The sequence below is a fragment of the Scyliorhinus torazame genome, chromosome 13, assembly GCF_047496885.1.
Source record: "Scyliorhinus torazame isolate Kashiwa2021f chromosome 13, sScyTor2.1, whole genome shotgun sequence".
Lineage (NCBI taxonomy): Eukaryota > Metazoa > Chordata > Chondrichthyes > Carcharhiniformes > Scyliorhinidae > Scyliorhinus > Scyliorhinus torazame.
In genome coordinates, this window is record NC_092719.1 from 195,643,032 (window position 1) to 195,656,071 (window position 13,040).

The 13,040-nt window shown below is 46.9% G+C and overlaps 1 protein-coding gene across 2 annotated transcripts in view; it reads right to left on the reverse strand.

The window, feature by feature from the left end:
* Positions 1-8,622: 8,622 nt before the first annotated feature.
* Positions 8,623-13,040, reverse strand: part of LOC140388489 (NUAK family SNF1-like kinase 1) — a 56,824-nt gene continuing 52,406 nt past the window's right edge. For both annotated transcript variants that reach the window (XM_072472764.1, XM_072472765.1), the window contains exon 7: positions 8,623-12,735. In XM_072472764.1, the coding sequence (XP_072328865.1) occupies positions 11,594-12,735 (1,142 nt within the window). In that variant the 3' untranslated portion in view covers positions 8,623-11,593. The remainder of the gene's footprint in view (positions 12,736-13,040) is intronic.

Genomic DNA, 13,040 nt, shown 5'->3' on the forward strand with positions numbered 1-13,040 from the left:
CCACATTGGAGGCATTACCTGGCCGGCAGGAGTTTCACTCTCCTCACTGACCAACGGTCGGTAGCCTTCATGTTCAACAGACAGCGGGGCAAGATCAAAAATGACAAAATCGTGCGGTGGAGAACCGAGCTCTCCACCTATAACTACGAGATTAAGTATCGCCCTGGCAAACTCAACGAGTCCCCAAACGCCCTATCCCGAGGTACATGTGCCAGCGCACAGGTAGACCGACTCCGGATCCTGCACGACAGCCTTTGTCACCCAGGGGTGACTCGGTTGTACCACTTCATTAAGGCACAAAATTTGCCCTACTCCGTCGAGGAAGTAAGGACGATCGCCAAGGACTGCCAGGTCTGTGCGGAGTGCAAACCGCACTTCTACCGGCCGGACCACGCGCACCTGGTGAATGCCTCAGCGTGGATTTCAAAGGCCCCCTCCCCTCCTCCGACCGACACACGTATTTCCTCAGTGTGATCGATGAATACTCCCGTTTTCCCTTTGCCTTCCCATGCCCCGACATGACGTCTGCCACCATCATTAAAGCCCTTAATTCTATCTTCACTCTGTTCGGCTTCCCCGCCTACATCCACAATGACAGGGGATCCTCATTCATGAGTGATGAGCTACGCCAGTTCCTGCTCAGCAAGGGTATCGCCTCCAGCAGAACGATGAGCTACAACCCCCGGGGAAATGGACAGGTAGAAAGGGAGAATGGGACGTTATGGAGGGCCATCCAGCTGGCCCTACGGTCCAGAAATCTCCTGGCCTCCCGCTGGCAAGAGGTCCTCCCTGATGCACGACGTTCCATTCGCTCATTACTTTGCACTGCTACTAACAGTACACCACATGAACGCCTTTTTGCCTTCCCCAGGAAGTCCACATCCGGGGTATCACTCCCAACTTGGCTCACAGCTCTGGGAACCGTGCTTCTCCGTAAACATGTGCGGCTCCACAAGGCGGACCCGTTGGTGGAAAGAGTGCACCTGCTCCACGCAAACCGTGGAGTTGATTTCAGCGGGAGCGGAGCAGGTTAGTCAATTTCAGCGGGAGCAGTGCGCAAGTGATTTCTGGGAGGTAAGTCTCTCCTTTAAAAACACTTGTCTTTGCAGGAGCAGGCCAGTCGATTTCAGCGGGAGCGGAGCAGGTTAGTCAATTTCAGCGGGAGCAGTGCGCAAGTGATTTCTGGGTGGTAAGTCTCTCCTTTCAAAACACTTGTCTTTGCAGGAGCAGGCCAGTCGATTTCAGCGGGAGCGGAGCAGGTTAGTCAATTTCAGCGGGAGCAGTGCGCAAGTGATTTCTGGGAGGTAAGTCTCTCCTTTAAAAACACTTATCTTTGCAGGAGCAGGCCAGTCGATTTCAGCTAAAGCGGAGCAGGTTAGTCAATTTCAGCGGGAGCAGTGCGGAAGTGATTTCTGGGAGGTAAGTCTCTCCTTTAAAAACACTTATCTTTGCAGGAGCAGGCCAGTCGATTTCAGCGGAAGCGGAGCAGGTTAGTCAATTTCAGCGGGAGCAGTGCGGAAGTGATTTCTGGGAGGTAAGTCTCTCCTTTAAAAACACTTGTCTTTGCAGGAGCAGGCCAGTCGATTTCAGCGGGGGCGGAGCAGGTTAGTCAATTTCAGCGGGAGCAGTGCGGAAGTGATTTCTGGGAGGTAAGTCTCACCTTTAAAACACTTGTCTTTGCAGGAGCAGGCCAGTCGATTTCAGCGGGAGCGGAGCAGGTTAGTCAATTTCAGCGGGAGCAGTGCGCTCGTGATTTCTGGGAGGTAAGTCTCTCCTTTAAAAACATTGTCTTTGCAGAAGCAGGCAAGTCGATTTCAGCGGGAGCGGAGCAGGTTAATCAATTTCAGCGGGAGCAGTGCGCAAGTGATTTCTGGGAGGTAAGTCTCTCCTTTAAAAACACTTGTCTTTGCAGGAGCAGTCCAGTTGATTTCAGCGGGAGCGGAGCAGGTTAGTCAATTTCAACGGGAGCAGTGCACAAGTGATTTCTGGGAGGTAAGTCTCTCCTTTAAAAACACTTGTCTTTGCAGGAGCAGGCCAGTCGATTTCAGCGGGAGCGGAGCAGGTTAGTCAATTTCAGCGGGAGCAGTGCGCAAGTGATTTCTGGGAGGTAAGTCTCTCCTTTAAAAACACTTATCTTTGCAGGAGCAGGCCAGTCGATTTCAGCGGAAGCGGAGCAGGTTAGTCAATTTCAGCGGGAGCAGTGCGGAAGTGATTTCTGGGAGGTAAGTCTCTCCTTTAAAAACACTTGTCTTTGCAGGAGCAGGCCAGTCGATTTCAGCGGGAGCGGAGCAGGTTAGTCAATTTCAGCGGGAGCAGTGCGCAAGTGATTTCTGGGAGGTAAGTCTCTCCTTTAAAAACACTCGTCTTTGCAGGAGCAGGCCAGTCGATTTCAGCGGGAGCGGAGCAGGTTAGTCAATTTCAGCGGGAGCAGTGCGCAAGTGATTTCTGGGAGGTAAGTCTCTCCTTTAAAAACACTTGTCTTTGCAGGAGCAGGCCAGTCGATTTCAGCGGGAGCGGAGCAGGTTAGTCAATTTCAGCGGGAGCAGTGCGCAAGTGATTTCTGGGAGGTACGTCTCTCCTTTAAAAACACTTGTCTTTGCAGGAGCAGGCCAGTCGATTTCAGCGGGAGCGGAGCAGGTTAGTCAATTTCAGCGGGAGCAGTGCGCAAGTGATTTCTGGGAGGTAAGTCTCTCCTTTAAAAACACTTGTCTTTGCAGGAGCAGGCCAGTCGATTTCAGCGGGAGCGGAGCAGGTTAGTCAATTTCAGCGGGAGCAGTGCGCAAGTGATTTCTGGGAGGTAAGTCTCTCCTTTAAAAACACTTGTCTTTGCAGGAGCAGGCCAGTCGATTTCAGCGGGAGCGGAGCAGGTTAGTCAATTTCAGCGGGAGCAGTGAGCAAGTGATTTCTGGGAGGTAAGTCTCTCCTTTAAAAACATTGTCTTTGCAGGAGCAGGCCAGTCGATTTCAGCTAAAGCGGAGCAGGTTAGTCAATTTCAGCGGGAGCAGTGCGCAAGTGATTTCTGGGAGGTAAGTCTCTCCTTTAAAAACACTTGTCTTTGCAGGAGCAGGCCAGTCGATTTCAGCGGGAGCGGAGCAGGTTAGTCGATTTCAGCGGGAGCGGTGCGCTAGTGATTTCTGGGAGACCTTCACAGGAGCAGGCTAGTCAATTTCAGCGGTAAACACTTACCTGGTCCCGTTTTCGGTCCCTCTTTGCTGTTTTTTTTTAATTTTAGTGTTTAAGGCGGGAACAGGAAGTTCGACCCGCGGACTTCTGGGAAGACCCTCACCAATAAATTCTGGTGGAGAGGAAACCCGAGACACTACACGTGTAGTGTCTCCCACCCGCCCTCCTCCTCTAACCTAATAATAAAACCCATTGGTGTGAGGTAAGTACCATATTATTTTATTATTATTATTACTTTTTTAAAAATTTAATTTAGTTGTTAGCCAGATCTTGGTAGAAAGTTCGAGGGATGGCAGGGAAGGGAGTGCAATGTTCCTCCTGCAGGATGTTTGAGGTGAGGGATGCCGTTAGTGTCCCTGCTGATTTTACCTGCAGGAAATGCTGCCATCCCCAGCTCCTCCAAGACCGAGTTAGGGAACTGGAGCTGGAGTTGGAAGAACTTTGGTTCATTCGGGAGGCAGAGGGGGTCATAGATAGCAGCTTCAGGGAATTAGTTACACCAAAGATTGGAGATAGATGGGTAACTGTAAGAGGGACTGGGAAAAAGCAGTCAGTGCAGGGATCCCCTGCGGTCGTTCCCCTGAGAAACAAGTATACCACTTTGGATACTTGTGGGGGGGACTGCTTACCAGGGGTAAGCCATGGGGTACGGGGCTCTGGCACGGAGTCTGTCCGTGTTGCTCAGAAGGGAAGGGGGGAGAGGAGCAGAGCATTAGTAATTGGGGACTCGATAGTCAGGGGCACAGATAGGAGATTTTGTGGGAGCGTGAGAGACTCACGTTTGGTATGTTGCCTCCCAGGTGCAAGATAACGTGATGTCTCGGATCGTGTTTTCCGGGTCCTTAGGGGGGAGGGGGAGCAGCCCCAAGTCGTGGTCCACATTGGCACTAACGACATAGGTAGGAAAGGGGACAAGGATGTCAGGCAGGCTTTCAGGGAGCTAGGATGGAAGCTCAGAACTAGAACAAACAGAGTTGTTGTCTCTGGGTTGTTGCCCGTGCCACGTGATAGTGAGATGAGGAATAGGGAGAGAGAGCAATTAAACACGTGGCTACAGGGATGGTGCAGGCGGGAGGGATTCAGATTTCTGGATAACTGGGGCTCTTTCTGGGGAGGGTGGGACCTCTACAGACAGGATGGTCTACACCTGAACCTGAGGGGCACAAATATCCTGGGGGGGAGATTTGTTAGTGCTCTTTGGGGGGGGGTTTAAACTAATGCAGCAGGGGCATGGGAACCTGGATTGTAGTTTTAGGGTAAGGGAGAATGAGAGTATAGAGGTCAGGAGCACAGATTTGACGTCGCAGGAGGGGGCCAGTGTTCAGGTAGGTGGTTTGAAGTGTGTCTACTTCAATGCCAGGAGTATACGAAATAAGGTAGGGGAACTGGCAGCATGGGTTGGTACCTGGGACTTCGATGTTGTGGCCATTTCGGAGACATGGATAGAGCAGGGACAGGAATGGATGTTGCAGGTTCCGGGGTTTAGGTGTTTTAGTAAGCTCAGAGAAGGAGGCAAAAGAGGGGGAGGTGTGGCGCTGCTAGTCAAGAGCAGTATTACGGTGGCGGAGAGGATGCTAGATGGGGACTCATCTTCCGAGGTAGTATGGGCTGAGGTTAGAAACATGAAAGGAGAGGTCACACTGTTGGGAGTCTTCTATAGGCCTCCAAATAGTTCTAGGGATGTAGAGGAAAGGATGGCGAGGATGATCCTGGATAAGAGCGAAAGTAACAGGGTAGTTATTATGGGAGACTTTAACTTTCCAAATATTGACTGGAAAAGATATAGTTCGAGTACATTAGATGGGTCGTTTTTTGTACAGTGTGTGCAGGAGGGTTTCCTGACACAATATGTTGACAGGCCAACAAGAGGCGAGGCCACGTTGGATTTGGTATTGGGTAATGAACCAGGCCAGGTGTTGGATTTGGAGGTAGGAGAGCACTTTGGGGACAGTGACCACAATTCGGTGACGTTTACGTTAATGATGGAAAGGGATAAGTATACACCGCAGGGCAAGAGTTATAGCTGGGGGAAGGGCAATTATGATGCCATTAGACGTGACTTGGGGGGGATAAGGTGGAGAAGTAGGCTGCAAGTGTTGGGCACACTGGATAAGTGGAGCTTGTTCAAGGATCAGCTACTGCGTGTTCTTGATAAGTATGTACCGGTCAGGCAGGGAGGAAGGCGTCGAGCGAGGGAACCGTGGTTTACCAAAGAAGTGGAATCTCTTGTTAAGAGGAAGAAGGAGGCCTATGTGAAGATGAGGTGTGAAGTTTCAGTTGGGGCGATGGATAGTTACAAGGTAGCGAGGAAGGATCTAAAAAGAGAGCTAAGACAAACAAGGAGGGGACATGAGAAGTATTTGGCAGATAGGATCAAGGAAAACCCAAAAGCTTTCTATAGGTATGTCAGGAATAAGCGAATGACTAGGGAAAGAGTAGGACCAGTCAAGGACAGGGATGGGAAGTTGTGTGTGGAGTCTGAAGAGATAGGCGAGATACTAAATGAATATGTTTCGTCAGTATTCACTCAGGAAAAAGATAATGTTGTGGCGGAGAATGCTGAGACCCAGGCTAATAGAATAGATGGCATTGAGGTACGTAGGGAAGAGGTGTTGGCAATTCTGGACAGGCTGAAAATAGATAAGTCCCCGGGTCCTGATGGGATTTATCCTAGGATTCTCTGGAAGGCCAGGGAAGAGATTGCTGGACCTTTGGCGTTGATTTCTATGTCATCATTGGCTACAGGAATAGTGCCAGAGGACTGAAGGATAGCAAATGTGATCCCTTTGTTCAAAAAGGGGAGCAGAGACAACCCCGGCAACTATAGACCGGTGAGCCTCACGTCTGTAGTGGGTAAAGTCTTGGAGGGGATTATAAGAGACAAGATTTATAATCATCTAGATAGGAATAATATGATCAGGGATAGTCAGCATGGCTTTGTGAAGGGTAGGTCATGCCTCACAAACCTTATCGAGTTCTTTTGAGAAGGTGACTGAACAGGTAGACGAGGGTAGAGCAGTTGATGTGGTGTATATGGATTTCAGCAAAGCGTTTGATAAGGTTCCCCACGGTAGGCTATTGCAGAAAATACGGAGGCTGGGGATTGAGGGTGATTTAGAGATGTGGATCAGAAATTGGCTAGCTGAAAGAAGACAGAGGGTGGTGGTTGATGGGAAATGTTCAGAATGGAGTTCAGTTACAAGTGGAGTACCACAAGGATCTGTTCTGGGGCCGTTGCTGTTTGTCATTTTTATCAATGACCTAGAGGAAGGCGCAGAAGGGTGGGTGAGTAAATTTGCAGACGATACTAAAGTCGGTGGTGTTGTCGATAGTGTGGAAGGATGTAGCAGGTTACAGAGGGATATAGATAAGCTGCAGAGCTGGGCTGAGAGGTGGCAAATGGAGTTTAATGTAGAGAAGTGTGAGGTGATTCACTCTGGAAGGAATACCAGGAATGCGGAATATTTGGCTAATGGTAACGTTCTTGGAAGTGTGGATGAGCAGAGGGATCTAGGTGTCCATGTACATAGATCCCTGAAAGTTGCCACCCAGGTTGATAGGGTTGTGAAGAAGGCCTATGGAGTGTTGGCCTTTATTGGTAGAGGGATTGAGTTCCGGAGTCAGGAGGTCATGTTGCAGCTGTACAGAACTCTGGTACGGCCGCATTTGGAGTATTGCATACAGTTCTGGTCACCGCATTATAGGAAGGACGTGGAGGCTTTGGAGCGGATGCAGAGGAGATTTACCAGGATGTTGCCTGGTATGGAGGGAAAATCTTATGAGGAAAGGCTGATGGACTTGAGGTTGTTTTCGTTGGAGAGAAGAAGGTTTAGAGGAGACTTAATAGAGGCATACAAAATGATCAGGGGGTTGGATAGGGTGGACAGTGAGAGCCTTCTCCCGCGGATGGAAATGGCTGGCACGAGGGGACATAGCTTTAAACTGAAGTGTAATAGATATAGGACAGAGGTCAGAGGTAGGTTCTTTACGCAAAGAGTGGTGAGGCCGTGGAATGCCCTACCTGCTACAGTAGTGAACTCGCCAACATTGAGGGCATTTAAAAGTTTATTGGATAAACATATGGATGATAATGGCATAGTGTAGGTTAGATGGCTTTTGTTTCGGTGCAACATCGTGGGCCGAAGGGCCTGTACTGCGCTGTATCGTTCTATGTTCTAAACCCACAGTACGCCCACGTGGTGTTCCCCGACGGCCGCCAGGATACCGTCTCCTTCAGGGACTTGGCACCAGCAGGTTCCGCCCCCACACCAACCCGTCGCCCCCGGCGACACCCTCCCGTCCCCCGCCACCCCCATCACACCCTGGCTAGGACCGTCCGTCCTCCCCCTGCCCACCCCTGTTGATGAAGAGGATTTTGGCACGCTCCCGGAGTCAACTTAGACCACGACAGCACCAACATCGCTGGCTCCACTTCGTCGATCCCCAGGATGATCAAGGTGCCGGACCGGCTGAACCTCTGACCGGCCCACCGGATAACCAGAGACATTTATTTTTCACTGTTCTGTAAATATTAAAGGTTGCGAATTGTATATAATTATCCACCAGCCCCGCTGGACTCAATTTTAACAGGGGGTGAATGTGGTAAACCACTGTGTTCCTATATTAAGGGTGTACGGTAGAACCTGCACTACAGGTTCACCTGGGCCCCTGCATGCTAGCTCCGCCCAGGATCCGGGTTATAAATATGCGTGACATTCAGCTCGCAGCCATTTTGTCAGCTGCTGTAGGAGGCCACACTTCAGGTACTAATAAAGCCTCAGTTTGAATTCAACTTCGTCTCCAGCCAAATTGATCGTGCCTCAATAAGTGTTTTCCAGAATGCATTGATGCCACTGTTGAGGTGCTGCAGAATTGTGATTTGCAGTCAAATCGGGACCTGCCGCGATTTTGCCATTGGTACCGATTCTCTGCCCGTTTGCCTTTCTTGATTTTGAATCCCGCCCCAAATGTAATGGAGGCTGAGTTGAAAAGACTGAGATTGTGCATGCACTGCCACATTTGCATGGGGAGTGATGTGCATGCTTGTGATGTTGTAAGGTAGTCTTAGTTGCATCTGCTATTCCATGTGCTATTTATAGTTTATACTGACTGAAATTAGTCTAGTAATTCATGTTTAATTTATGTTGACTTTGATTAATGTCGAAGTAAAAGTTTAAAAAATTTAATCTTGGTGGAAATTTCTTCATTTAGGGGTCATTTCGTTATTTTAGTTCAGTTTCCCCACAGAGATTGTAACATTTTTTTGATTGCCGTTCTGCAATAGTTGGGCACATCGACTGTCAGATCTGCTAGATAATCTTCAACTTACTTATCAACTATTCAACACCATTCACATCCACCATTATGTTATCTACCTTTTCTTCCTATGTGTAGTGCTTTACAGAACAAAATAATTGAATAATTTTTCACGTGCCTGCATAAAATTTCAAGTTCCTTCATTTATTGGTAGACTTAGTAGTCTTACAGATAGGTCCTGGTGAAAATGATGAAAATTAGTCAAATAAAAATATTTCTAAAAAACAGTAGGTCTTGGTTAAAATGACATGTTTTGTGCTTTTTTAACTTGTTTTCTATGGGAAGTGTGCCTAGAGTACTACTTTACACTTATGCATATTAAATTTAATCTGCCCACTTACATATTTTGTAACTCTTGAACTGAATCATGAGAATCAATCGTTTCTCATAGTTTTTAGACGGTACCAATTTTTCTTCAGTTTCTGACTCCAAATGATTAACAATAGATGTTCCAGCACTGATCCCTGAGGTATCTCACTCCATGGTCCCACCAACCCCCCTTTAGCAAATAATCCAGTACTCTCTTAACCTTCGATCAATATTTATCAATTTCCAAATTCTATTCACAATCGTCACTGCTTTGATTTTATCGCAGAATCCCTGCAGTGAAGGAGGCCTTTCAGCCCATCGAGTCTGCACCAACCCTCTGAAAGAGCACTCCACCCAAGCCCACTTCCCCCCCATGCCAATAACACCTTAACCTAACCTATACATTCCTGAACATTAAGGGGCAATTTATCATGGCCAATCCATCTAACCTGCACATCTTTGGACTGTGGGAGGAAACCCACATAGACACAGGAAGAATGTGCAGACTCCACATAGACAGTCACCCAAAGCCGGAATTGAATCCGGGTCCCTGGCACTGTGAGGCAGCAGTGCTAACCACTATGCCACCGTGCCACCCTCTAACCAGTGTTTCAGGTGCAGCTTTATAAATTATTTTTGGAAGCCTGGGTTCACCATATCACCGCTTTACAAAGTTCTTTTCTTAAAAACACAAAGACCTTTGTTAGGTATCCTCTTCCCGCAACTGAGGGCATTTGCGAGGCAACAGGTAAGGGAATTCCCGCAGCTCCCGACGCAGGAGATTCAAGATAGAGTGATCTCAGGGACATGGGTGGGGGATGGTAGGGTGTCGGATATATATAGGGAAATGAGGGACGAGGGGGAGATCATGGTGGATGAGCTGAAGGGGAAATGGGAAGAAGAGCTGGGGGAAGAGATTGAGGAGGGGCTGTGGGCTGATGCCCTACGTAGGGTAAACTCGTCCTCGTGCGCCAGGCTAAGCCTGATACAATTCAAGGTTTTTCACAGGGCGCATATGACCGGAGCAAGGCTCAGTAAATTTTTCGGGGTAGAGGATAGGTGTGGGAGATGCTCGAGAAGCCCAGCAAATCACACCCACATGTCTTGGTCATGCCCGGCACTGCAGGGGTTCTGGGTGGGGGTGGCAAAGGTGCTTTCGAAGATGGTGGGGGTCCGGGTCGAGCCAGGCTGGGGGTTGGCTATATTCGGGGTTGCAGAAGAGCCGGGAGTGCAAGAGGCGAAAGAGGCTGATGTCTTGGCCTTTGCGTCCCTAGTAGCCCGGCGAAGGATATTGCTTATGTGGAAGGAAGCCAAACCCCCGGGCGTGGAGACCTGGATAAATTACATGGCAGGGTTTATAAAACTAGAACGGATAAAGTTCGCACTAAGGGGTTCGGCTCAAAGGTTCACCAGGCGGTGGCAACCGTTCATTGACTACCTCGCAGAACGATAAAGGAAATGGGAAGGCAACAGCAGCAACCCGGGTGGGGGGGGAGAGAGCTCGGGTGGGTCCTCAGGGGTGTTTTTGTATAGATATTTGTACTTGGTTATGTATATTGGATTGTTTGATTTTATCTCTGGAGAGTTATTTTTGTTATGGCAGTTGCCATTTAGTTTATATATTATTTATTTATTTGTTAAAACGGTCACTGTTATTTATATTGTTTTATTGTTGGAAAAAGGAAAACCTTTGTATTGTTTTGTTTGGCCGAAAAATTTGAATAAAATATATATTTTTAAAAAGGTAGCTTCTTCCCATTCTGAGTTTTTAAAAATTCGTTCATGGGATGTGGTCATTGCTGAGCCAGTATTTATTTAAACGTCACCACATTGCTGTGGTTCTGGAGTCACATATGGGTCAAACCAGGTAAGGATGATAAATTTCCTTCTTTAAAGGCCATTAGTGAACGAGGTGGGTTTTTATGACAATCGACAATGGCCTCATGGTCATCATTAAACTTTTTAAATTTCAGATTTTTTATTGAATTCAAATTTCACCAGGGTGGGATTTGAACCCATGTCCCAGAGCATTACCCTGGGCCTCTGGATTACTAGTCCGACGACAATACCACTACGTCACTCACTCCCCTTGAATCTGTGTTTGCTCCTGCTTACTAGCTTATTATCATAGAGGTAATGCTCCAATTTACTCCTGAAAGTGAGCCCCATTATTTGACCTATTACTGAAGTGAGAATAAGAGATTAATAGTTGCGTCCACTTTGTTACCAGTCGTACCTGGCCATGCAGTCAGGCTCCATTATTGGAACATATCCAAACATAATAGCCTGATTTTAGTTTCTTGTTCCACTCTTACAAGATGGCAGTGTTTTGTGTGCAGGCGATGACTTCTCAGTCTGATCGATTACATGTAAGATTATCTGCTGTAGCACTAACTCAGGCACATGCGTGTAAATAAAGAGCCAGTTTGAGGAACGCAATTGTAAACTCAGCATTTTATGCTATGGTTTTGGAAAATCACTGATTTGGTCTGAGTCTCAAACCAAATCCTACCTTCTGATCAGCGAATAATAAGTCAATATTGTGAACCCAATCTGAGCAAAATATGCATGTAAATAATTCACAGAACTATTTAACAGTTCAGCCTCATCACTAACATAAACAAGTTTCTGGTAGCAAATCTCCTTAGCCTCAAAGAAAAGTGACAATAAATCTAATTACTTTGCTGTGTCACCTTCTTGATATGTCCCATGGATGACATCTTCTTTATTATTTCAGTGGGAATAACTTGGCTGCAGTTTAGGGAGAGTTGTACCCATATCCTATTCACTTTTCCTTTAAATTGTTACAGATCTCCTGGGCCTTATTATAAACATCTTGTGTGTCTTCAAGTTCCATTATTGAGAAAATTCTCCCTATATTATCTTTTCCAGAGCTTCTATTCCCTCTGGCAGTTTGTGGTTCTACTTCTTCGGTCTTACCCAGCTCCAGCAAGTCTTCCTCTGAAGCTGAACTTGAAATGCCACCATGTTTACTCTGAGTGAAGAGTCTTTTGCCTTCTGCTGTGAGGTCTAGAAGGTCAAATGAGTCACTAGAAATGATGCTGTCGTCACTAATTACACTCGAGGGGCGGCTCATACTTCTCTGATCTCTCCCGTTTGATAAGATTAGGTCTTTCAAAGAAGCAGAAAGTTTTAGTGATGAACAATCATCTGGCAGATCTAGACTGATGGAAAACTTCCCATTGCGTTTTAGAATTCCCTTTTTCCTGTATTTAACTGGTCCTGATGGAAACATTTCTGACTGTTTTCCATCTGCTTTGGAGAGAATGGCAGCTGTATCGCTGTCTATAGATTCACTGCGTTCTGGAGAAGAAGAATAGCCAGACTCTCTTTGGTACGAGTTCTTGAGGATCCCTTTCTTTGGTGTACTAGTGAAGACTGTAGTTTGCACCATGTGCACCTTGTGAGAGATGTTTGCGGGTTTTATGACGGCTTTGCAGGTTTCAGTCAGTTGTGATTGTATATTGATAGCTGCAGATGAAAGAAGATCATTGTCAAAACTACTCCTGGTTTTTAGAATCCCCTTCGGCTTTCTCTTTGCGTCTTTGGAAGTTGGTTTCGGCTGTTTCACATCTTGCTGTGGTTGCGTCATATCATTTTCTTTCTTTGACTTCTTTAAGCAAGCCTTTTGCCTATCCTCTGCAATGTGAGTAGATATCTCATGCCCAGATCTCTCCATTCCTTGAATATTTTCAGTTTCCTTCATCCCTTGATTTGCATACCCTTCCCTGTTTTGCCAGTCAATATAACGGGCCAGTAGTGGCGAATGGCAGTCTTTATCAGAATTACAGTCACAAATTGATGTATCATAACCCCAGTTGACCCACCAATGGTTTGCAATATCTTCAATTGTTGCACGTTTCTCTGAACTTGCTGTTAACATCCAGTCAATCAGGCCACACGCATCTATTGGTGAAAACATGCCACCATGTTATAATCAATCAACAAAAGACTTTACAATTCTTACATTCATACAAAAGAGCACCCACTGTAGTCCATCGGTAAAAATACTTCATTACAACAGAACAAATCACCATTTCCCCCCAGACCCCCCAACTCTTCCATTGTCTAAACAGGAAAAACTAAGCAGGGGAGTTGCTGAAATAAGATTGACTTCATGGGAACAAGAGAGGGAAGGCGAGCACAATGATGTGTATTTTCATTGTTCAATGACATTTTATTATGTCACATTTTAAATTATTTCCCTTGCA